The sequence below is a fragment of the Crocodylus porosus genome, unplaced genomic scaffold (genome assembly GCF_001723895.1).
Source record: "Crocodylus porosus isolate Cpor-Errol unplaced genomic scaffold, CroPor_comp1, whole genome shotgun sequence".
Classification (NCBI taxonomy): Eukaryota; Metazoa; Chordata; order Crocodylia; family Crocodylidae; genus Crocodylus; species Crocodylus porosus.
Window position 1 is genome coordinate 22,756,468 of NW_017728951.1, and position 25,011 is coordinate 22,781,478.

At 45.7% G+C, this 25,011-nt stretch overlaps 1 protein-coding gene across 1 annotated transcript in view; it reads right to left on the reverse strand.

Annotated features, from left to right (window-relative positions):
* The window catches only part of SORCS3 (sortilin related VPS10 domain containing receptor 3), a 305,193-nt gene that overhangs the window by 64,434 nt on the left and 215,748 nt on the right, over positions 1-25,011 (reverse strand). The window contains exons 9-14 of the mRNA XM_019555481.1: positions 24,447-24,626; positions 17,360-17,506; positions 16,697-16,799; positions 11,031-11,107; positions 10,830-10,921; positions 3,999-4,106 (exon numbers count right to left, since the gene is read on the reverse strand). Of these exons, the coding sequence (XP_019411026.1) occupies positions 3,999-4,106; positions 10,830-10,921; positions 11,031-11,107; positions 16,697-16,799; positions 17,360-17,506; positions 24,447-24,626 (707 nt within the window). The remainder of the gene's footprint in view (positions 1-3,998; positions 4,107-10,829; positions 10,922-11,030; positions 11,108-16,696; positions 16,800-17,359; positions 17,507-24,446; positions 24,627-25,011) is intronic.

The window sequence follows — 25,011 nt, forward strand, 5'->3', positions numbered from 1 at the left end:
CACAACTTACCTCTTCCTTCACCTTGCTTTCTCCTTTGGGAACTTGTAAAGCTCCCAGTGGCACACTTCTTCCGTAGCCAAGTGCCCCACAGCTGAGCTCTCTTAACAGGGCTGGCTTCCTCTTTAAAAGGACAGCCTGCCATGTTACACCAACACACACACATGCTCTCTCCAAGCCACTCCACACAGAGGACAAACCCATTTCATCTACACGTGCCCTATGATACCATCTCCGAGAGTCTGATTCAGAGACACTATGACCAAAAGGGGCCTTTATAAGGACCTTATCTGATATAGGCCATCCGACTTTCTTGTACATATGCCTTTTTGAATGAGAGAAAAGTACCCATGCTTGATTTAAATAAGGAGCAGTTACAGCTTTTTGCATCTCTCAGGCACCAAAAATCTGCCACCATCCAACCCCGAATGCCACTTGTGCAAGCAAATTCCCCATGGCTTCGCCCCTGAGGAACCGCTCTGGTGCAATGGGAAGCCTGCCCCTTTTTCATAACCTGGGCTGTATTTTCCCTTCCCTGAGAGCCTTTTTGCACCTTGATACACCTTGATAAGTCTCACGCTGCCCAGTTCCCAGTCCTGACACACCACGCATGTCTGTGTGGTTGTCATAGGAGCTGGCTCCACTGACTCTCTGCCAGCTGTGAGACCCTCTCTGTGCTCCTTGGGATTTCTTGACCTGTTACCTCTGGCCAGATTCCAGCTCTTTGTGTGAGAAACTGATCTGTATTAAATAGATAGCCTTTATCCAAGGGTTATTTCATCTGTGCAGGGTGAATGCAGCCAGGGCCAGGTGATGGAGAGCTAATGGTGTTGTCTGCTTTGGCTCCAGAAGCAACCGGAGGGCTGCTCCCAGTCACCCCAGCTGTAAATGGGTACCCAGTCATACAAGGTCAAAGATGGATGCATGTGACATTATTAGTTATTGCTATAAGCATGCTAGCCTGTTAGACTCAGACTCATCTTCTGGCTTGGAGGTATATATTATTGCTGCAAGAGACATCAAGGCTAATCCCCAAATCCACGTCCTATATAATCAAATCACTAGAAAAGGTCTGAAGCAACATTTTTTTTCTGAATCCAAACTTACCATTGGTGGCACCCCTGCCCACGCTTGGTCCATCCATGATAGCACCACCACCAGTGAGGTACACCTGTCTACTCCTGAACTACAACCAGTATACAAGAGTATGAGCAACTTGAACAGGCAAGGTTTTTTTGAGTAGATGTGGTATCTTTCATTAGACCAACTGAGTAGTTGGAAAAAAGTTCTTAGCAAGCTTTTGGGTGCAGTCACCCTTCTTCAGGCATAGGGACTCTCTGCTGGTCTGAGACTTCAAGTAATGAGAGAAGCTAAAAGTTTGGCAGGATGTCAGTGAGAATGTAAATAGGAAGAATTAGAAAAACAAAAGGTAAAGCAGGGAAGGTGGGGATGGGGGAAGGCCAAAGGTGAGCAGGGGAGACACTACAGTGATGGTTATTCAAGGTAGAAAAGAGTCTGTCTGTAAAGGAAATAGCTGGAAATTAGGAAGACAAATGGCAGACAAGTAGGGGAGGGGATGGGAGAAAAGGTGGGGGAAAATAAAAATGTCAGAGGTCAGGTCTCTCAGGTACCTGGTGAATCAGACGTCAGGCTGGTTGTCAGGTGTCATAAATCCGACGTCTATATTGAGCCCATGATTTTTTGTATCCAGTAGATTTCTGAAGTGAAGTTCGTAGGCTTGTCCATGAAAGGTGTTTTGTAGTTTCCCTCTGAGGATTAGAACTGAGAGATCGGCGAGGGAGTGACTGGCTTGTGAGGAGTGTGCCGCCACAGGTAGTCGAGGATTCTTGTCTTTGATAGATTTTCGGTGTGCGTTCATTCTGGTGCACAGTTGTTGTTTGGTTTCTCCTACATATTTCCCATCAGGGTATTTGGTGCACTGGATGAGTTCTGCAGGTGCAGGTGTAGGATCCAGGAATGATGATGGTTCTGTAGTGGAGTGTAGTTTATTGCAGGGGTTGGTGGAGGTGTGTTGGCAATTTTTGCATTTTTTTTCCTGGCATGGTCTGGATCCATTAGATGTGGTTTAGGTCAGTGGTCTCAACCTTTTGCAGCTTACATGTCACCTACGTAAGGTCAAAAAGTCCTAGTCCCATTAGTGGATAAGTGGGGGTGGGGAGGTGTCCCGGAGAGGCCAAAGAGCAGGGGGATGTCCCCCGGCAGCCAACTGAAGCGCACAAAATCAAAACAAGAAGTCCCACCATGGCACTTCCAGTTTTGCAGCTGCGAGCCAAGTCCCACCTAGAGGACCTTCGCATCTCACCGGTTCAGAAACCCTGGTTTAGGTCAAAGAGGTTTGCTTCTGGTGATGAGGTAAACAAGGTTTGGTGCTTGCCTGAAGGCTAGGATGGGTGGTTCTGGAAAGATCTCTTTAAGAATTGGGTCTTCTTCTAGTACGGGTTACAAGTGTTTGAGGATTTTCTCTGTAGGTTCCAGGGAAGGGTGATATTTCATAACTAACAGTTATGTAATTTGTCGGGATTTTCACTGGTGTCTCCCATAGTCACTTTTGGCCTTTTTCCCCTGGCTTTTTTCTCCTCTCCCTTCCCTACTTTACCTTTTGTCTTTCTAATTCTACCTATTTACAGTGTCACTGACATCTTGCCACACTTTTAGCTTCTCTCATTACTTGGAGTCTCAAACCAGCAGAGCCTCCCTATGCCTGAGGAAGGGTGATTGCACCCGGAAGATTGCTAAGAACTTTTTCCCAACTACTCCCTTGGTCTAATAAAAGATATCACATCTACTCAACGAACCTTGTCTGCCTATGTCCTTAGACCAACATGGCTACAATCAAAACCCTGACCAACTAGAATGATTTTTCTTCTCTCTTCCAACTGATACAAATCAACAAGTACTGGCTGCTGTCACCGTACAAATGAGCCAGTGATGGCAGCATAAGACCCACTGCAAAATAAATGATCTCAACAACAAGACCAATAGGAGGTGTCCAAGTTTTTTCCACTACAGTTTTTCCATAACAACATCATCTCCCTCCTCCAGGGACTAATGAAGGGTGCTTATTCATGTCACTTCTCTACTGCTGCAGCAGCACTATACAGCCGCTTCCTATAGGAAATGTGGAGTATTTGGCTCCTAGGGGGTTAACTGGGTTGCTTTCTTGTCATCTGATTCCTTATGCATCCTGTCACACCAAGGCTGGAGGAAGAGCAGACAAGAAAGCCACTGTGCATGCTTGGGCAGGTATTCAACGAATCACAGGGTTAAAGATCCCCAGGAGACCATTTAGTCCAACCCCCCTGATCAAGGCAGGGTCATCTCTAACTAAACCACCTAGACCAATGTTTGTCTAGCCTGCTCTTAAAAACATCCAGGATAGAAATCCCACAGCCCTTCTGGGCAATCTGTTCCAATGCTTGAGCACCCTTGTAGTGAGCAAGTTCTTCCTAATCTCCAAACTAAATTTTCCTTTGGTGCTATTTAAAAACACTGCTCTTTGTTTTGTTCCCTACCAGCCACAGAGATGGACTAATCTATGTCCATCCTCCATAACTACCCTACATGTCTTTGAAGACTGTAATCAAATCCCCACCTCAGTTTCTCTTCTCCAAGCTGCAGAATCCCAGTTCTTTCAGTCTTTCATCATAATTTGTGTTTCCCAGACATCTAGGTTTTTTTCCCACTTTCCACTGGGCCACACAACCATAGCTTAATGAACAGCATACAGATCAGATTCTACAGTGTTTTGATTCAACGGACAATGTTGTTCGGGCAACCAAAACCTTTACAAACCTTGAAAGAGATGCCAGCTCTACCACAGCGAATCTTGGTTAGTGCCATACAGCAATTTAGCCTTTAACAAACAACACATCCACAGGTGGGAAAACTATAATCCAAATAAGGCCAACGTGCTAGACGTACCCCCAAGTATGCAACGTTAGACCCCAGCACAGCTCCCATGTGACCTGCCCGTACTTACGTCATTATCTGTGTCTCTATGCCGGGATCCACCAGGGACCCATCCACGAAAAGTGGTGTTGGCGTGAAGCTGTATTTACTCCAGGATCTCCCTTCATCGAAACTCACCCTGGGATAAAAGCAGACAAGACAGATAAATAGGAAGGGATCACTTTCAAAGGGCGCTTGTACACATGACGGGGGTTTGGTCCTTAGGGCTGCCATCTATGCCCCCTAAATTGAAACAATGGGTTTTTAATGGAAACAGTGGGGTTTTCTTTTTCCATCACTGTTATGGCGAGGGGTCTGATCCTTTTTTTATGGTGAGGGGTCCAATCCTTTTTTTTTTCTTTCTGCAGAGCATGCCTGTGACCAGGGAGTGAGTTGCCAGTGGGCCGAGCGGCCCCTGAGCTGCAGAGGGCCCTGCTCCTTTCTTCCACAGCAGTGACACCCCTGGGGCCACTTGGGCAGGCCACTAGTGGGCTGGATGCTGTCCCAGCTCAGATCCACCCGGCCCAATCCAACTCTTCCATGACCATGAGCTGGGGAAGCACTTAGCCCACTAGTAGCCCACCCAGGCAGCCCCCGGGGGTGCCACCACCGTGGAGGGAAGAACCAGGGCTCCCCACGGCTCAGGGGTCACTCAGTCTGTTGGCTGCTCACCCCCTGGCTGCAGGAGAGGGGGCTAGGCTCCATCAGAAAAAACAAAAGGATCAAGCCACTCACTGCCTTCAGTGCCTGCTGAAGGCAGAAGCAGTGAGATGCCTGACCCTTTTTTCTGCAGAGCCTGCCCACCTCTCCCACACCCAGAGGGTCAGCTGACTCATAGTTGCAATGCATCATGGCAAACTAAACTACATCGGGATGTAGTTTACTTTGCAACAATGCAAACTCACTTAAAATCCCCCAAACTCTTGCACATGTACCGTGTGATGCCATTAAGCCATACAAAGTGACATTTTCATCACATGTACATGGTGATGGTGTCATGTGTACAGGTACCCTTTGGCACCATTACTCAGGCAATTACACAATTTTGAAGGCTCAGGAAAGACAGCAGCTGGGTTTTTAAAGAGGTGGTAATCCTTGATATCGCCCCTTCATTAATGCATGCTCTCAGAGTGCTGTGAAGAAGTCAAGCGCCTGATGCAGTTCTTAAGAATCGAAAAAGGTCCGTGGTTTCCTAACTCAAACTGGAGCTGAGATGCAAACAGCAGCACCTAAAGCATGACAGGTTCACAGTTGCCATCCTCACTTTGGGGAGAGGTAGTTAAGTGCAGCAGAGAAAAATGCATCGCTGCAGATGTGGCCCAGTGCTTGCAGCAGGGGACAGTGCATCCACCTCGGGCCTGCGGTGACTCGCTTTGCCCATCCTTTCCTCTAAACCACGGACTTGAATGCTAATCCTCCTCAGGGGGCTCTGTGGGGTTTAGTTCATTACTATTAACTATGTGCTTTCTGAGTGGCAGGTGAAGCACGCTACACTGAACCAAATTCTGCTCTCAGCTCCCCCCAGGCAGCTCTGCCGACTTCAGCGAGGTTGCCCTGGAAGAACAGAGAGCAGAATCTGCCCTCTATCCACTGGGAGATGGACTGTGCCCAGTTAACATCAGCAAACAGGCAGTGGATGGTAATCGCATTCAGACACGATGGCTCAGTATCCTAGAACTAATTGCCAGGAGCCAGTGGACCTGGGGTGGAGTCTCACTTGTTTTTGAAATACTCTGGAAAACTCAAAAGCTTGTTTGTGCTCCTGGATTCCTTATCCAGTGGTTTCCGCCCGATTCCTCCCACAATTCTGTCTGCAAAGGAAAATAAAGAGGGGAAGGCGAAGATTTCTCGGGTCCAACTTGATTAGGTCCCCTCTCACCAGGACCATTTCAGAGCTCTCTGTAATTACAGCAGGCGCCCGGGCTGTGAAAGCTGACAGATAACCCTGGATGGGCCTTACTGCAGAAAGGGAGGAGGAACAATTTCTTCTTGCATCAGCAGGAAATGTTTCTCACTTCAAAGCAAACATATTTTCAAAGAAGGGAAGCTTGTGTGAGGATTGCTCTCCAGTTCTGGCAGGGCCACATCTGCAGCATTTGATCTTGGTGCTTCTGCAAAAAGCAGGTGTATTCCCCTGGTCCGTGCGTTCAGCGTATCCATCTTCATGTCAGGCCCATCACAGCGGTCATACATAGCAGTGGCAGTAACCTTTAGGGCAAGCAAGCCACCACGTAAGCACTGCACACTCCCCAAGTGCTACTCCAAGCCCCTTCCCAGGCCTGATCTGATGCTCTGCCTTCGGCTCCCTGCCATATCTGCTGCTATATTCCCTGCTCCTTTCCTGATCTGCTGCATGCCATGCAGAGAGGCTGGGTGACACTTGGGGCGCACATGCTGCCTGCTGGCCACCCCCAATTTACAGAGCCTGGCTTTTTAGCCACTGAAACTTAAACTTTTAGCAGTGGAGGCCTCATGTTCAATCTTCAAGCTGCCACACAGGTTTCTGGAAAGCGGCAGGATACTTGAGGGGGAAGAGGGTGGAAAATGTTCTGCATGGGCTATTCTATTTACAAACCTCCAGAGCAATAGGTTTCCCTCTCCCTTAGGGAAAAGGGACTGCAACCCTTCTTATATCTTAGGGCAAGCTGGAGTAGTTGGGCCTGCTAGATGAGTTATTGGAAGGATGTGGGAGACCCTGGACATAAGGCTGATTAAGGATGCCTTATGTCTTTCCATTTGATCCCATGATGCTTACCACGGTGGCTGTGCGTGAGTACATGCATGGGTGCACTCGGTGCTTCTATACTGGCTTCCATCCCATCCAGGAGAGCACAAAACTGCTAACTCTCCCTCGGCCTAAAGAAGGGTGTGTGTACCCAAAAGCTTGCAAAGAACAATTTTTCCAACGATTTAGTTGGTCTAATAAAAGATACCGTATCTACCCAAAGAACCCTGTCTGCCTCGGTGCTTCAGGTACTTTGCAGGCTGGTATGTTCGGGTTTTATTTTCCCCTTCATTCTTCAGTCCTGAGTGCCTGTGCCCTGTGGTGGGGGGGCTCACATCGCTCATGGCTTGCTCCTGCATTTGCTGATGCATTCGGGGGCCTAGGCGTCTTCATGCTCTGCCTGCCTGCTTATCTACCTAACTAGCGTTTCAATTTCTGGGGAGCAGCATGCTTCATTAGCTTAGTCCAAGTTCCCTCTGCTTTTCAATTATCAACCCCTCTTTTCTCCAGGATGAAACTTATTGCACAATGTCTCAGCCTGAGAATGAATAGGTATATGTACTCTTTAATCTAGGCAGCCTTTCCTATTCAGCAGCCACCTAGTGAAGTAATATGATGCAAATCCCAAAGCCCCTGCAGGTGAAATGGGGACGGACCTGTTAGAGTTGACAGCAATGATGACTCTAAATAATTATTTATCGAGGAGAGAGGGCTAGGTGTTCAGTCAGGCGCATGCAGCTGTATCAGGCTAAATGAAACAAGGAAATGCTCGAGAGGAAATTCTCCACGGCAGGAGAAGGGCAGTTGTCTACCCACCTACGGTTAGTCATTGTGTACATCCAGGTGTGTTCAACTTAAATACTCTCCCACACATGTACCTACACCCAGATATAAATAGCCTCTCACTTACAGAGTGCAGCCTCACTTGCCCAGTCAATGGGACTGACTATGGAGGAGAGTGCTGCTGAATCCCAGGGCTAGGCTTGAGTGGAAGGGTACACTGGTAACAGGGCAGTTAATGACTAGGAGATAATGATGTAAATGGCCTGTTCTTAATTATAGGCCAGCACTGAACCCTGCATAGCAACTGAGCGTTTATTGCCAGCTGTAACACCTTCCATGGGTATGCCTGGAACAGTCTGCAAGGTATAATCATAGAAATAATAGAAAATGAGGGTTGGAAGGGACTTCAGGAGGTCACATCTAGTCCAACCCCATGCTCAGAGCAGGACCAGCCCTAACTGGATCATCCCAGCCATGGCTTTGTCTACCCTGGTCTTAAAAACCTCCAAGGATGGAGACTCCACCACCTCTCTGGGTAACCTCTTGCAGTGCTTCACCACCTTTCTAGTGAGAAGATTTTTCCTAATATCCAACCTCTTCCTTTGCTGCAGCTTGAGCCCATTGCTCCTTGTCCTGCATCTGCTTCCACTGAGCAAAGTCCCGCTTCATCCTCTTTGGACCCCTCTGCAAGGAGCTGAAGGCTGCTATTCAATCCCCCCCTTAGTCAGTCTTCTCTTCTGCAGACTAAATAAGCCCAGTTTCCTCAGGCTTTCCTCTTAAGCCATCCCCCAACCCCCTCACCATTTTTACTGCCCTCCACAGGACTCTCTCCAATTTGCCCACATCCTTTCTGTAATGGGGGCCCAAAACTGGACAGAGGACTCCATCCATGTGGTGCTCAGGCCTATTGGCTTATAAGAGCTGTTTCCAAATTCGGTCCTTCAAGGCTAAAGGATGAAACCACCCCCCACCCACCCACCCCAGTTATACTTTTTCACCTAAAGGTTGATAATAAGGGCATGTGGGTGTCCTTTTGAGACTGAACAGTAGTCCAAACATTTTGGGGATTTGTGGCTTTTAACATTCATCACTCAAGAATTAAGCTTTTGTACATTACCCTCCAGGGAAAGTGCGTTCATCTTGAATGAGGACTAGCAGAATCTGGCCTCTCCCTGGCATTGTGCACATGCAGATGCTACGGTCCTGTGTCCTACAGGGACCTCTGCACAGGTAGCCTCTTCTGACCATGTGCGTGGATGAACCAGAGATTAACTCCAGCGTGCCCCCTCTTCCTTGTCTTAAGTACGTGTTTCTTGGAAAGGTAATAGCAACCATAGCCTTGAAGACAGGGAAAGTCTCCCTTGGATTGGGCTCTACCACCTGGAATAACAACACAGTCTAGCTCACCTATAGTGCTTTTCATCTGACACGCTCCAAGTGCTTCCAGTGGAGTTCAGCATCATTATCTCCATTTCCCAGGGGAAGCTGAAACACAGGGGACTGGTCCATGGCTATCCAGCAGAAAGGCTGGGACTAGGATTCAGGTCTCAGGTATCCCAGCCCAATGCTTCAGCCATGGGTCTACAGTGCTGCCTTCTCAAGGAGAAATGCATTGGACCGCACAACTTGCTGGGGAGATTTTCTGTTCACTTGCTGAGCCTGATCATTTATTTTATTTTCTGGTCCCAAATACTAATCCTGGAGTGAAAGACTCTTGACTCCCAGTCAAAAACTTTGCCCACTGAACCATCCCTTCCACTCAGAAGATCTTAGAAAAATCCAGAATACCACTATTTAACTTGCAAAAGGAAAAGAAAAAGAGAAGGGGTATGACCCACACATGTGCTGCCTTCTCTACATGGGGGAATGGCATGGACTCATGAAGTGTGTGTTGCATCTATCTCCTGTGGCTGACTCACATATGACTGTGGTTAGTCCTTTAGCTCAAGCTGTAGAAACATGTGCTTCAACTCAAAAGGTTAAACCTTTAATGGTGGCTTATGTTGGAATCATTATAGGGTCATTTGACCGGTTATGGTGATGAAGTCAGACGTTTTGACATGAAGAGGGAACTATCAATGGTCATTTTTGTATACTAGAAACATCATGGTGCAATGAATTAAGACTGAGCCAGAGTTTTGAATTCCTTGGCTTCTGCCTAAATGTAACTTAACTGAAGGGCTGTGTGTGATAATGACTCAGGTGGAGGGGACCTTAGTACCTCATTATGGCTATCAAACATCATTACTTTCTTTTTCTCTTCGATTTAAGGCCTTATTCCCTCAGTGGATGCACCGCGTGAGGACACACAAGTGCCTATCAGCATCAAGCTGAGGGATGACTCATTCCCACAGGAGCCTGACCCTCAGCTCAGAAGGTGATTTCTGTTTAATTTCCTTTATGTCAACTTTTAAAGGCGGAGAGGTCAATCCATTAGGCGGTCCTCTGCTTCAGCGGAGAGCTAAGTCTGACAGCAATGCTAATTCAGACACCTCTCTGTAGACATAAGTGCCAGTGGTGAAGCTCAGCTCTGCAACTCGACTCCCCACAAAGTCCAACTTTTAGTGGAGGGGGTGGTGGAGCATCTCCAGTGCTGCGGCTTCCTAGTCTTCTGTACGGTGAGAGCTGAGCCCCCGTAGCAGACGGCCCCAACCCACTGCTGGTGAGCACACCAAAAACCCAGGTCTCAAGGGAGGTGCCAGGGCACCCCAAAGGCAGCTTCACTGCTTCAATTCTGGGGCTGACAGATATGGAGCATGAGTAGGTGGGTGGTACTCATTGCCGTGGTGGTAAGATGGAGCTCTTTGCTGTTACAGTGTAGACGGGACTATCCCTTCGGCAGAGCGCTATTCTCCCAGGCCTCCCCTCCCCTCCTGATTCTACTGGCGAACATCAACTCCTTTTGTGCCGCTTCCAGGGTTAACTTGTATGGGGTGGTAGCAGTTAAGTGTCTTCATATTTCTAACACGGTCCACCATGCTGACTCCTTGCCCTCCCTGCCACACTTTGCCAGTCTTGTTTATCTAGATCCAGATCCTGCGTATGGATGCATATGGGATAGGAATGCACCGGCTAGATGCTTTAGCAAAAATGTAAGCTCTAAGTTATCCAAAGCAGGGTCAGTCTCTTATTATGGGCATGTGAAGCTTGTAGCACAAAGGTCCCCTGATAGAAAATAGAAAGATGTCAAAAAAACAAAAAAAAAAGGAGATAAACCATGGCATATTGGGATCTGCAGGATCAGGATTTTGTGGTTACTGAAGAGAGTCCATCAGAAAATAGTACTTAAGTATTAGACAATGCAAAGTTAGCACCCACCAGAGAATGGTCTCAAAGCCAGGGAAATAGCCTTACCACAAGTGCCGGATGGGCATTGAAGTGTGCTTCATGGCCACAAGTGCCCCGCCCCAGTCAAGATACCACACATTGTATTCTTCCTCGAAGATCTGGAAATGAGTCAGGTACAGAGTGAACGTTATCAGCCAACTTAGGCCCAAAGAGTGGAAGATAGGATTTGCAAAAGGCAGCATTTCCCTCTCCAATACATGACTGTACCTGTCTCCATGAGTTCCCTCCATCAGAAGAGACAAACATGCCAATATCAGCATATGACAGTTCGGAGCCGATGTTCCCTGAAATGCAAGTGGATTTGGTAAGTTCTTGGGTGGATGGAAGGGAATCGTGTTTTCAGAAAATCAGGGGTAACAGGTTTGACCAATGATCTTTACTGCCTTATTTCCAAGGTCATATGAAATCAGTAAGGGCCAGGCTGAGAGATTAAAGTTATGAAAATACTGCGAAGACCAAAATGGTAAACAGTTCTAAAGTATTCTAAAGTAAAATAAAATAAAATATTAAAAAGTGAAATTAGGTAAAAAAAAAAATTACGTTTAATTAAAAATTAAAAAGTAAAATAAAGGCAGCCATGTTGAAGCCGGAGCCAGCTCCCAGCATTTGGAACTCTGGGCTCCGGCCAGCCCCCTAGTGGCTGGGCAGATCTAGGACTAAATTCCCTGCACTAAAGTGGAGTAATGCATCCACACATGTGTTAATCCACATTAACTAATCCCACTTAAATTTGATACTTGGTTTGGGCAGGTATTGAATTTAGGCTAACATAATCTAAAACTGCCATTTTTTAAGCTCCATTAAGGGTGCGCACATATAGACACATGCCCCTAATATAGCTTAAATTGGGCTAATCCACATTAAATGACCATGTGTAGACATACCCATTATGATCTTAAGTTATAAAGCAGCACAACAGAAAACTTATACACTGAGTCATCCAGTTCCCAACCCCTAATGCTAAGATTATTTTTTAAAGTAGGGTTTATTTTCCCTGCATTATGAAAAAAGAGCTAATATTTTTTCTTTAAAAATAGCAAAAAGAGAAGATTCACTCCTACACATCTGTAACTTCAACAGGAGCACAATAAAAACACACTAATGAAAATGTTAATTGAGCTCCTGACATTTAATATGGCAAAGGGAGGAATTAGAGCCCAGATGTATCTTGACACGTTCCCATCAGCATCATAGAATACAGCAAGGCAAGTTGTTGTGACACTCCTGTTTCCAAAAATAAAACCTCGAGAGCAAAATTGCGAGGTAATACAAGAAAGGCTTTGCAATCTGCGCTAACATCAAACTTCTGCAGAACTTCAGTGCATCTGGTCCGATGTCCTGTCATAGTCAGCCATAGCCAGTGTCATCTGCTATAGAAGAAGCTACCAAGAACCCTACAAAAAACAGTTGTGGGATGACCTGTTCCTTCAGAAGATATTCTTTTTTACCTTAAAGATTTAGAAGTTGGTTTATGGCATCATGCATGACTTCCAAATGCTGTGGTCATGGGAAAAGTTACAGAGAATGAAGTTGGTTATGTGTATTTTCATACCCAAACTTCAACATTTGGAAGCCAGCTGTCCAGTGGGGATTTTGTGGCTGGCAGCACCGGTATGGGAGAGTATGTGAATGTTGGCAGTGTATTGCTACTGCTTCCAGTTGGTTTCCTTTCTGTAGCTATTTCACTAATACCTTCTCCCCTCCACCCCACAGTCTCATTTGATTCACAGCCCACACTAAACTTAACTGAAAGGCTCCTGTACAGAATTTGGTCCATCCAGGAGTGGAACAAGATGCTGTTTCCAGTGAACTTAGATCTAGACTGGAGCTCCTGCCAGTCTCCTAGTAGTGAAGCTAGTGGAGGGGCGGTGCACTTCCAGACAGTGTCTGTGAGAGTAAGATTGTGATGAATCCTTTGTCTGCACTGATGGACTGCTACAAGACCAGTGGTTGACACTGGTTAACAGAAACAGATCCATCAATCCCCACCAGGTTAGCCACTTTATTTGCACAAGGCAAGAGAAATAACAAATAAAACTTTTAAAGGTTAATTATTGTAAGAGGGAAGTTTTTACCCGAAGCAATAACAGATGGAAAAGGATCTCATTGTCTAGCACTCCAGACCATTGCCCCAAATCTTAGGGCTCCTATACACGTTTGTGGAACTGGATCTGACATGCTGGAAATCCAGCTCACTGGATCAGACTGGATTAACCAAGTCTGCTGGAGCCTGGAAATTGATGTGCTCTGGCAGCCTTCCACGTCACGTGTTTCAGCGTCCCGGCGCGTCTCCATGCTGAAAAAATAGCAGCAGGGCGCTTTGAAATAAAACATGTTCAATGAGCTTTAGTTCAAAGTGCCCCATTGCCATTTTTTCAGCATGGGGACGCATGGGGACTCCGATACACATGACAAGTGGGTGCTTTTAATTTGCATGGCTTGCTAATTAAAGCACCCAGCACCACATCCTGCAGCATGTGTAAAAATGCTTGCATTGTCTTATGGCCTCTGGCACCTTATGTGCTTCCTTTAAAAAAATTCAGTAATTAAAAATAAAAGTGACGGTGCTCACTGATTTTGCATATGCTCTCTCTAGCAACAGGTGGCCTGTCAGCACTGAAGGTCAGCTTGGACAAGCACAGGGGAGCCTGCATGTTCAACCCAAATCTGTTGGACCTGGATCATTGAGTTGGAAATTGGATGGTACTTTCCTTGCTAAAAGTTGGGCCATTAACAGTGCAGCCCAAATTCCAATCCCCTTTCGGTTTTACATGAGAAGGTGGCACTTAAACAGCACACGCAGAAAGGATCTGCTCTGGCTACTAACCTCTATCCCACTCTGGAGGGTGTGTAATTTGGCATTATTCACCGAAACGTTAGCTGCAGAATAATCACATCTAATATCAAGGAGGAGCGCTCTACCCTTTAGCTCAAGAGTGTAGTGAGGAGGGCACCTACTTAGGAAAAAAAAAGACCTAGGTTTTAGACCCCTCTCACTTATATATTCCACTTCCTGCCAAAGTGCCCTAATCACAAGGCTGTAGGCTAAGCAGAGTTAGAGACACCCTCCATCCAGACAATACCCTGGGCATAGGAATGGACAGGACTGGAAGAAATGGATTTAAACCAAACGTCTGTAGGGTATGTATATCAACATCAAATTGTGCTGACTGAACAGAACCTAACTAAAAGGACCATGCCATCTGCATTTAAGCTGGTACAATAAAATCACAGAACTGAAAGGACCCTCTGGAGATAACATCTAGTCCATCTGCCTGCTCAAGGCAGACCCAGCCCTCTTTAAACCAACCCAGACTCATGTTTGTCGATCCCAAACTTAACAACTTCCAATGGAGAAGATCCCATATCCTGTCTAGGAAACACATACCTGTGCTCAGCCAGTCCCAAAAAACTCATATTTTTCCAATACTGCATTTACTCATTCGCACCCTGTCTCCACTTCACACTAAGAGGTCAGAATAAAAACACCAACAGCAAAACAGAGCTCTGCATACTGCCACATCTTCAGTGGAAATTCATACCAACCCCTCACTAAAATGGAAAAACTTCAAGCTACAACTAACATGAACAGCACAAAACTGGTGGGTAAGGGTGGACTAGCCTAAAAGAACTGGAGTTAACTTAAGACATGTTTAAGCTACAGGACAGCCCCGGTTATCCAAACCCCTCTGGAAAGTGCCCATGCAAAAACCACCTGGATGGCTGAATTTGTCGTGAGAAGTGAAACCGCCACATCTTGTAGGGATGATACATGCTAGCAACAGATGCGTAATGCAAAGCCATCCCAAACTCAAAATATGAAATACAGTAGAGGTGGGAAGCGAACAGATGGTTACAATATACCAACCATTCCAAATTACTAAAACAAAGTTATCTGTCAGAAAGTCGAGGGTTTGGATGACCAAGAAGATAGTGTATTGCATAATAGTATAATCCAGGTGCCGTTCACTTTTACTCACTCATGTGTGTAGGCCCATCGCGGTCAACAAGACCGCATAGGTGAGTATGTGTGGGACACCAGGAGCGAGGGGTCTGCTCCGGAGAGCACGCTGCCATGCTAGCATCTCTGTGAAACAGCCTAGCAGCTTGCCCATTACATTTGCAAGCCATCCACATCGAAAGCCATTCAGAAAGCACTTTGTTACCCCCAAACAGCTCCCACAGAGCTAAGCATTGTGGAAGCTTTGAGTAGGGTTGGGTTGTTATGTCCATCCTGATTAAGCTGCCTACTGTGAGCGAGCAAGGGAAAACAAAAAGGGGCTGAGATGGCTGTCAGATTAATTACCATGGGTCAGCCATCGTTGGCATTCAGACTTACAACAGCCTGTCATTAGAGAGCTGTGATCTGCCAAAACATGGCTTCGCAGAACAACACCACAGCAATGGCCCTGTTGTTGAAGTGCTCTCCAGTACCAAGGGGAAGAGCAGTTCATGAACTCTATGCAGAGACAAGGAGGACACTGGAAATACCCAACTTCACAAGTGTGCATACAAGGGGTAACTCGCATTTCACTAGTGTAAGAAATTACCAGACACAAGACAGAAAAAACCCCCAAATAAACCCTTTGCCCAGTCTACAAGAGAGTTATTTCTGAAAGTACCAAGCAGTGGAAACACCACCAGTTTCATTTGTATTTCTGCAGCCATTTCCTTAAGGCAAACAGGACATCACCACACCTTGTGGCAAGGTGTGGGACTGTGCAAGTTACTCCAGATTAGCTGCACATTCCTGAGCCTAGTGTCATTTATAGAAAACCTCTGGAAATCAGACCACAGATCTGTCCGTGCCCATAGTTACGCTGTGCCCGAAGCTTAGGCCGTGTAAGTTGTACACACCAGCTGGAAACCTGGCCCAGCATCCATCTCACAGGTGTAAATTAAATTCATTCTTCTAAAGCCAATGGGTTAGCACCAGTGTGATGGGTGTATTTACAATTTCACACAAGGATATACATGTCACGGTGGGATATGCACATATGTGTCTCATATACAAAAATAGAGCTGGAAGGGACCTGAAAAGCTACGAGGAAATTATCTAGTTCCATCCCCTGCTTAAGTTATGACTGACCCTGTCTAAACTATCCCAGTGTGTCTAAGCTGTTCTTTAAAATGCCTAAGGATGGAGGTTTCACAACCTCTGGGCAGTCTATTCCAATACCTTTTCTACTTTGGAGATCTCAGACCAACAGCAGAGTCTCCCAATGCCTGAGGAAGGGTGTTTGTGCCCGAAAGCTTGCAAAGAACTTTTTCCCAACTATTTAGTTGGTTTAATAAATGATATCGCATCTACCCAAAGAACCTTGCTCACCACCTTCAGCACGAGAAACTTCTTCCTAATAGCCAGCTTGATTTAGGACCATTACTACTTGTCTCTAGTGGACACAGAAAATAGTCTATCACCATCCTCCTTATAATCACTCTTGGGGAATCTGAAGACTCATCCAAACCCCACCCAGGCTTCTCTACTCCATGCTAAATAATCTCAGTTCTTGCAACCTCTCATCATAAGCCAAGTTTTCTAGCTCTCTAATCATTTCTGCTGCTCTGCACTGTGCTCTTTCCAAGTTGTGTAAACCTTCCTTGAAGGGTGGTTCCTGATACTATATGCAGGGCTACAGATAGGGTAGGATGATACCCAACTAAAAACATCCAGAGCTGAGTGAAAAAAATGTACGCATGCAAAGTCTCTCAGCCTCACCTGCCCTCTCACTGCTAATCCATCCCCAACACAGACAACCCCCTTTAGCTTCCACAACCACCGAACAGCTTGATGTAACCACTGTTTAGCAGCTAACACTTGCATCTTGGTAAGGCAAGGATGAGCAGCACAGAAATACAAACAAATTCCTTACCTGTAGCTACCAATAGCCCTGGAGCAGTTTCCTTGCTGGAAATACTTCCTGAAGTATATGGATTCTCTGAGATTTGCAAATGCAGGTGCAAGGAACAGAAGGGCTGCAGATGGGAAGAGAAGGTAAAACAGAATTATTAATATGTAAAAACAAAGATGAGAGGAAAGTGAGCTCCTGGCTTAGTCCTCAGTGCTGATGAGCGATGCTGACATCCTTCCAAGGATGTCCCTCTCTGGACTCCATGAGCACTGACAGTGGTAAGTAATGGGATATGAACAGTCTCACAAGAAACAGCATGCAGGCACCTAAGGGCTGGAGGAACCATTGTGATGAATAACAAGAAAGCACATTTAAACATGTTGTCATCCAGCGTTAGGTCTCTTGCGGTTTCCTCCTGGATGCCCAAGTTTTCTAACTGAAATGCTTCGGCATGTATTACTCAAGAGGTCAAGCGATCCGATCAGAACACCCCCCCTGGGATTTTAACATGTATGCAAATAGAAACCAGCTTCAGTAGCTTAAAGCAAAGGAGTCAAAAGGGGGAAGGACTTCAAGCCAATACACTGGCAGGATTCCAGCAAGTGTTTTGCCTTGCTGGGGGCTCCGGGATGAAGCCCTTGCAGGGCTTTGTTCATCGCACTTTGGAAAAGTCCTGCCACTGACCATCTGGCACTGCACCGGGTCCCCTCGGAGATCAGTGTCCGGAGCCTGCACCAGCCGCCAGTCTCTGCCCTTGTTGTAGGTGATGAAAGTCTTTATTTGGTCCTCTATCTTCTTGTTCGCCAGGAATACACCTTTGATCCCTGCTACCTAGGAAAAATGGAGAGAGATGAAAAACCACATCGGCCAAACAGGCCAGAAGAAAACTCAGGTTGGGACTCTCTGGAGTAATTCTCCACAAAAAAAAGTCAGCTCAAACTATGATAAACACAGGGGAAAAATAATTGCATTACTTATACGACAAGCAAATCTGGGAGCTGCCTACCAGGCCAGTACAGGTTTTTTGCTGCAGTACCATTGCAGCCTTACTCTATGAGAAGTGGGTAGATTAGAGAAGATAACACAGCCCTAGCATGGTGCCTATTTCTATTGGGTTTCCCCAGAGGCATACTCATTGGGTTGGTACACTGGGAATCACAGGATCCTAGAAAAGTAGGATTGGAAAGGACCTTCAAATGTCATTGAGTCTGACCCCCTGCCTGAGGTAGGATCCAAACCAAACCTACACTAATCCACTGTCTAACCTATAAGCAAAACTACACAATCAGCCCTGACACAACCACAAGACAACACTCTGACCTGTCCCAGGTAATGCAGGGGGACAATGTCCTGCTGCTGTTAAAAGACTCTCAAGACTGTCACGGAAGAGGGCCATACTCCCTGCTAAAGGGGAAGGCAAAAAACCCCACAGTTCATACCAATCTGGCCACAGGGTAAAACTCCTTCCTGTCCCCAATTATGGCGATTGGGTTGACTGTGGGCAGAGGGGCAAGATCCTCTAGCCAGGAACCTCTGGATTTAAGTCCCAGCCGGAGCTCTGGTACAGTCCAATCAAAATCCCCGACCGCAGCCAACACCCAACGCTTCTCAGGACGGCCAAAAAACCCCGCAAAAAAATGACACATAGCAACTGGAGGGGAAAAATTTCCTATCTGACCCCACATGGCAACCAGCAAAGCCCAGAAGCGTAGGAAATAGCCATGGTAGAGCATAGGCAGAGCTACTCCTAAATCAACCCTGACCGAGCTTGTCCAACCTCTTCTTGAATATCTCCAATGATGGAGATTCCTCAAGTTCCCTAGTGTCTAGTCCACTGCCTTGCTGTTCTTCCTGATATCCATCTAAACCCACTTTCCTGAAAGTTCAAGGCATTGCTTTCAGCAGCACGAGAGAAAACCAAGAGAGAAAGGCAGCCCATAGTTGAAGACCACTACAGACCCTGGCTGGTACCCAGAACCCAGGGGGTGGAGGCAGGGAAGCTCTAGGGTCCTCACAGCTATGGGCTTGAGCTGCCCTGAGCAGGGGAAGATGTCCTCCTGCCAAAGAGCTAAACCTCTCATGTGCCCTCCTCACCCTTGCAAGTGCTGCTGAATCCCAGGGTGAACTGTGATACATAACCCTTAATTTGGAGGTGGAAGTGGGGGAGTTTAACCCTCTAGAGCCTCTCTGCCTCCAGCCCATGCTTCGTGCAGCTGGAGCAGCTGCGTAGCTAAGTCCACTCCACCTCCGTTCTCGCACATCCCACCCTTACCCACTCACAGTTAAGCTACTTGGGTCTCTGTGGTGGGATGAGCAGGCTCTAAGGGAGCACGACCAAGACTGAGGGAGCATGAAGGTTCAGCAGCTATTAGCTCTGTGGGGTGGGAGATATGCTCTGCCCTACTCTTTACCCTACACATTTGCCCAGCACTCATCCAGGACTTCCCCTTCAATGAACATATAAAGTGAAGCTAATGCTTCTGAAATACAGATCTGGAGACTGATGTCCTCTCTGTATTCACAGGATAGCTATGGACCATGGGGCACGAGTGCAAGATTTCCGACGCTGACTTGCCAATGCACCTGAGACTTAATGTGGCCATTTTGAATGCAGAGAGGATTCTGGGGAGCTATATTGTGTCTGGTAGTTTAGCTCTCAAGAACTATGGTGACTTATGCTGACTTGGGCCCAATTAGTTACTGTGCAGTAATGCATGTGTAGACGTGTTACTGCACAGTAACATTGTATGTGTGGACTAACTTTACTCCCAAGTCAGTCCGCACACAGCATTACTGTGTTTTAATGCCTGCACGTACAGGAATCAGTCTAAATCCGCTTACTGAGCAGTAAATTTACTGCACAGTAAATGCATGTGTAGACATGCCCTGTAAGCTGGAAAGAGGGACCATGGAGGCTGATTTACAAGAAAAAAAAATCTCTCTGCAAACATTAAAGCACCAGGAATCCTGATGCATCACAGCAACATAATTGACACTGCAGTCTGATTACTGAGTGCTTTATAATATGCCTCTCTATGAAACACAGAAATAGAGCAATATCTCTTACAGGAAAATTATCCCAATGCAATTTTATAACATGCGAGAAAGGCATCCAAAATTATGGCACTAAAGATTGGAATCAGTTTTGCAAATCTACAGGGGGGATAAAAACAAAATGCCCTACAAAAATACTGCCTAAAAATCAGTGAAGAGTCCCCTTCATCTCCTCTCTCAGGAATTCTTCCAGAAGTTGAACTTAGAATGTGGGTTTTTTCCCTGTGTTTGATCACAGTAATTTAAGAGTCTTTTTTTGGCCTCTCTTGCACTGATGGAGCCGTCACTGACTGGGGAAAGTGTCCTTCTGAAAAAGGGCTCACGTATGCGTTTAAGTGCCTGACTCCTACTGAAGGCCTAAGGCTCAAAGGTAAATGCACACTTAGATGTTTCCTGAACCGGGGCTTCAACAAATAGTTTGTGAGCAGCTTGATTGCGTGGTGTCCAGGATGATGGTCCTGGTTAGACAGTTAGAAGTAAGAGCCACTGCTGTAGTAAAGTGGTGGTAAAATGGCTGAGGCATTTGCTATGGCTCCAAAGGCATGACTTTGAGCCTAGCTCTGGACTTGTGCCAAAGACTACACCAGCTGACCCTGCAAAGAGATATCACTCTCTTCCAGTTGCTGCCTGCAGAGTTTAACAGACAATGGTCCTGCTATTCACTAAGACTTTGTGCTTCTTCCATCCATTCTACAAACCTGTCAAGCAGAACCGTCTGGAGCTCTATTTTTACGAAGGATTTTCAGACTCTGAAACTTGATTTTATTCTGAATCAGAATAAAACCCGCCCAATTCAAAATGCCCCATGGAGGAAATCTCTGAACGTGTTTTGCTGTTTGTTTCAGGACACGCAAAGGGTTTTATCTGGATGAAATAGCAATATCTCAGATAGCCACTTTTTTTTAAAAGAAGCTATCCTCTGTAATGCAAGCAAAAAGATGCAAAGTTGTTTCCAAATGAAAAATTCAAAAATGTCACCCTGACAATGTTGAGACGGGACATTTGGACATTTTTTAAAAAACTGTTTCCTTGGTTTTCTTCCAAAACAAAATTTCATCAAAATCCACCTGGTTTTCAGGATTATTTCAATGTTGGCAGAATGGCATGTACTGACGGGACGGGGTTCTACTAAAATTTCTCCTTGCAGTTGTAGAGGTAAGTTTGGTCCATATTATACAACCAAAGCAGTGAGGCATGAAGCAATTGAGTGAGTTGTTATCTACTTGCCATAACTTTATGACTCGAGCTGCATGAGAAGTCATATCCTCTCATTCCAAAATTGCAAGCTTCACTGTGCACAGATTTATGGAAGAATCCCTGTTTAAAACATTTTAATCCCTCAAGCAAAAATGACATGGTTCTGCATGCTGAATTGGCCCTGTGAACCAGTGATATGTCCCAGGTCTGGCCCTGTACCACTCATCCAGCCCATCGGGCCCAAGGAATTGAGTACTACTGTTGTAGAGTGTATGATACACAGCTGACAAGTCCTAACTCCATGTAGAAATGGGTAATGCTGGACGTAGGCACTAGCTACCTAATTACAAAACAGAAAAATGTCTTCTTCTAGAAGCAGGCAAATATATTTAAGGAGAGGAAAGAAAAGAAATCTGGTAATTGTCCTTCATTTTGATTCATGCACTGTTTGTCAGGACTCTCTTCCTGCTTTAAATGACCAAAGTAACCTAATATCCTTCTTTGAACAATAACATCCTGGAGCACAAATGCCACCCACTTCTCCAGAGGGTCAAAGATGAGCAGATTTATGGGCCCAGCTCACTGTGCAAGGTAACCCACCTGTCTAAGACGCCTCTCCAGAAGAATGATGAGCGCTGCCTTCAAGCACGGATTGACAATGACCTTTTCTGATTAGATCCAGATATGCCCTATTCTAGCCTGACTCAGGCTACGCAATTTCAAGGCACAGACTCATCATGGAAATACAAATCCAGGCAGGTGGAAATAAAAGCCATGCCACACAGCTTTGTTTCCACTAGTACAATTGTGATTGCAAATCCTGAAATCTCTATTTAAATCCATAACCAAGAGGGAAGCAACAAATGATGTACGGAAGCATTGCAGATAGCTGTGACACCTACAATTACTGACAATTTTCATGATCTTGATAAACTTCCTGACCATGCCCTTAAATCAGCATCAGGTTGAGAGTGAGATTGATAATCCTGGCTTCTGTTCCTGTCTGCATGTATTTGCTCCCCCATCCATAAGCAAACTTAGTTATCAGAGATTTCTTACTTATTAGGCAGTTACTATTATGCCTGTGTTTAACTGCCAGGAGAGCACTCAGAATTAATAACAAAAAATTAGAAGTTTTCACAGATTTCCTAGACATTAGGGCTGGAAGGGACCTTGTAAGATCATCAGGTCCAGCTCCCCGCCCAAAGGGCAGGAAGTCAGCTCAGGTCAAAGGATACTAGTGAGATAAGCATCCAAATGTTTCTTAAAAGTGTCCAGAGTAGGTGCTTGCACTACTTCTGGGGGTGAGTCTTTTCCAGGCCTTGGGGGCTTGGACGGTAAAGTTTTGCCTTATGTCCAGCCTAAAACAGTATTGGAGGAGTTTATGACCATTGGACCTTGTCATCCCCTGGGGTGCTCTGGTGAACAGGAGATGAACAGATGGTCTCTGCTCTGCAGTTGTTCAGGTCTAAGAAAGATGGGCCCGTGGAAAACAGAATGCATGGAGAAATCCAGATGTTGGGACAGCTGAGATTACCGGAAGATGGTCAGACCGTGGTGATGGGCTTGGAAGAAGAATCTGAATAGGACAGAATACAACAGAGTAGAATAGAAGTAAAGGCATTAAGTTCCCAAACTGGGACTTCTGGTCCAGTTGCCGCCTCAAAGCACCGACACAGTAACTGCAGTAAAGTAGGAGAAAAATACTTGGGAGCCCTTTCCAAAGACACCTTACCACCTAAACAACTGTTATCATTGTCACAGGGTTATGTAGATATGAAGAGAAGGGGAGATGATCCATACTTTGTGAATGGCATCAGGGGGAAAAGATGTCCCAGTGAGCATCTCTGTAGTCAGGCTGTGAGAATAACTTATTTGCCCCCCAAAAATAGAGTTTGGGGTTGACCAAAATCAGTTTAAAGTCCAGCTGGAAAGCAATGACTAATTTGGCCTCCATAATGTTTATAAGAGGAAGCCAAAATGTTTCTTCTTAATGTTTTCAAAATAAAACATTTGGGGGGTTTCTTTTCTCCCAAGAACCCATTTCATTTTTGAAGTTGAGCTAAATTTTATTTCTAAAAAGGGTAAAAAGACAGCCAGAAATGAAAGATTTCATTTCATTTCGAGTAACATATGGATCTGACCCCAAACATTTTTGTTCCAGTTTGTGTGTCAGAAAAATCGACGCAAAGAAGGTTTTTAATTTTTTTTGGCTTGGCCATCGAACCAAAAAATCAATTATTTGTGCAGCTCTAGTCTGCAGGAAAACAAGATCCTATGCCCTTTGAGACCCTGTTGGTTTGGGTGTTTTTCGAACATAATTGTCAAGAACAAAATGGGCATCGTAGAAGAAACAGGGTTTTTAGGAAAGACACAAACATGAGAGGTGAAAACTTGGCAAATTGAAACAAGAGGGCCGGTCTCAGCCTAGAAGGCAGCATGAGAAAATAAATGCATGGAGACAGCAACAAGAAAGGAAACGGGCAGAACAAAACAGAACAGAAAAACTGTTTTTTCCCAGTGACGGAGACCAAGAGTCACACGAGAAGACCCAGGGGTGGAGATAACTTGAGCACAGATTCACTCGCATCCACATCTCTTCATTCAACACAGGCCCCAATTCAGCCTGCTCTTACGGTCGGTCCATCAACCACTGGTTATGGCTTTCATTTTTGTCCACAGCCTCATGCAGGTAAGCTCTTTGAGGCTTTCTGAGGGCAGCAAGATCTGATTTAATCTACCTGGGCCTTCAGAGAGGTTTTGGAAACCAGCCTTTGTAGAGCATCAGATGGGTAAGCTTGGGTGTTTGGGCAAGGTCACGTGGAGCAAGTCACACATTCTCGTATTTATGAGATGAATGGCCCACTCCAGGCCTGCTCTAGAGATACAGCAATCCCGCAAGAAGGATAAGAAATTTTTCTTGAGGATAAGATTTTTTTTCTCTCTAGAGGTTCCCACGAACTGCCCAGTATGGAAGCTCTGACTCGCTGTAGATATTCCCCTTTGTGTCGCTGCTTAAACTAGAGCAAAGTGCATGGCAGATGTTACCGTTCTGAGCTACATGCCTTTTATGGCCACTCTGCACCAACACCAATGAATACGGAGGGTGACGGAGCATCTCAAAACAACAGCATGCGTAACGACACGGACTCCATCTGTGGCCAGGGTCATTATTGGGAGTGGAGATTTTAATAGACCAGCTTTGTCATCTACCTGAAATCAACCTGTTCCCAAAAATACCCTTGCCTACATGCATCCCTGCATGCACTGTGTCCATGTCATCATCATGCACTCATCCAAACTGAAATCCTAAGAGGATGACCTCCCCCATTCAGGGACCAGCACCATTTTGGTGCGCGTGGAATAGGGCTTTTTGAGGGCATAAGATGCATGGGCTTTTGGGGTCTTTCCTAAATCATTCAAGGTTCTGGCAGATCACTAAGAGGTTTACACTTCTCTGCCATAGAGGCCAGTTGCTGTTCTTAGGGGGAGGTATCACAGACTGACCTTGACTACATACCTCATAAAGGTCAATGATGATATTCCCTTCCAACCCTCGGCTGCTCTTCACGTTCTCCAAAGCCAAGGTAAAGTAGACCCCCCGGATGTCGGAGATGTAAAGGTTGTAGGTATCGTTCTGGTTCCACTCTTGCACGGCTGCAAACACCTGATTCTCATCTGTGCTGATGATATGCATGTCCTGTTAAAGGAAGACAAAAAGCCTATTACAGTGGATCTCTATATTTCTTTGCCCTTTGGGACACATAGTAATTATTGTGACTTATGGAAGAATTGTGAAGGAGCATGAATTATAGGAGGTGTTAAACAATTTTCTGTTAGACCAAGCCAATAAATTACCTCCATCGTAACTTTTCTGGGGTTTTTTTTTCCCTTTTTAATGGCCCCAGGGTGGGTGAAGGATTTTCCACATTTTTGGTAGCTTCAAGGAGTTTCATCTGGCTTCATTCTTTATTTATAATCTTCAAGTCAGTTTTATCACTGCTGGAAGATTCACAGCCCTGGAGTCTGAAGTCCTCTCTTTGCTCACTAGCTGAGGTATAGCAAAAGCAACGGTGGAGCGGCAT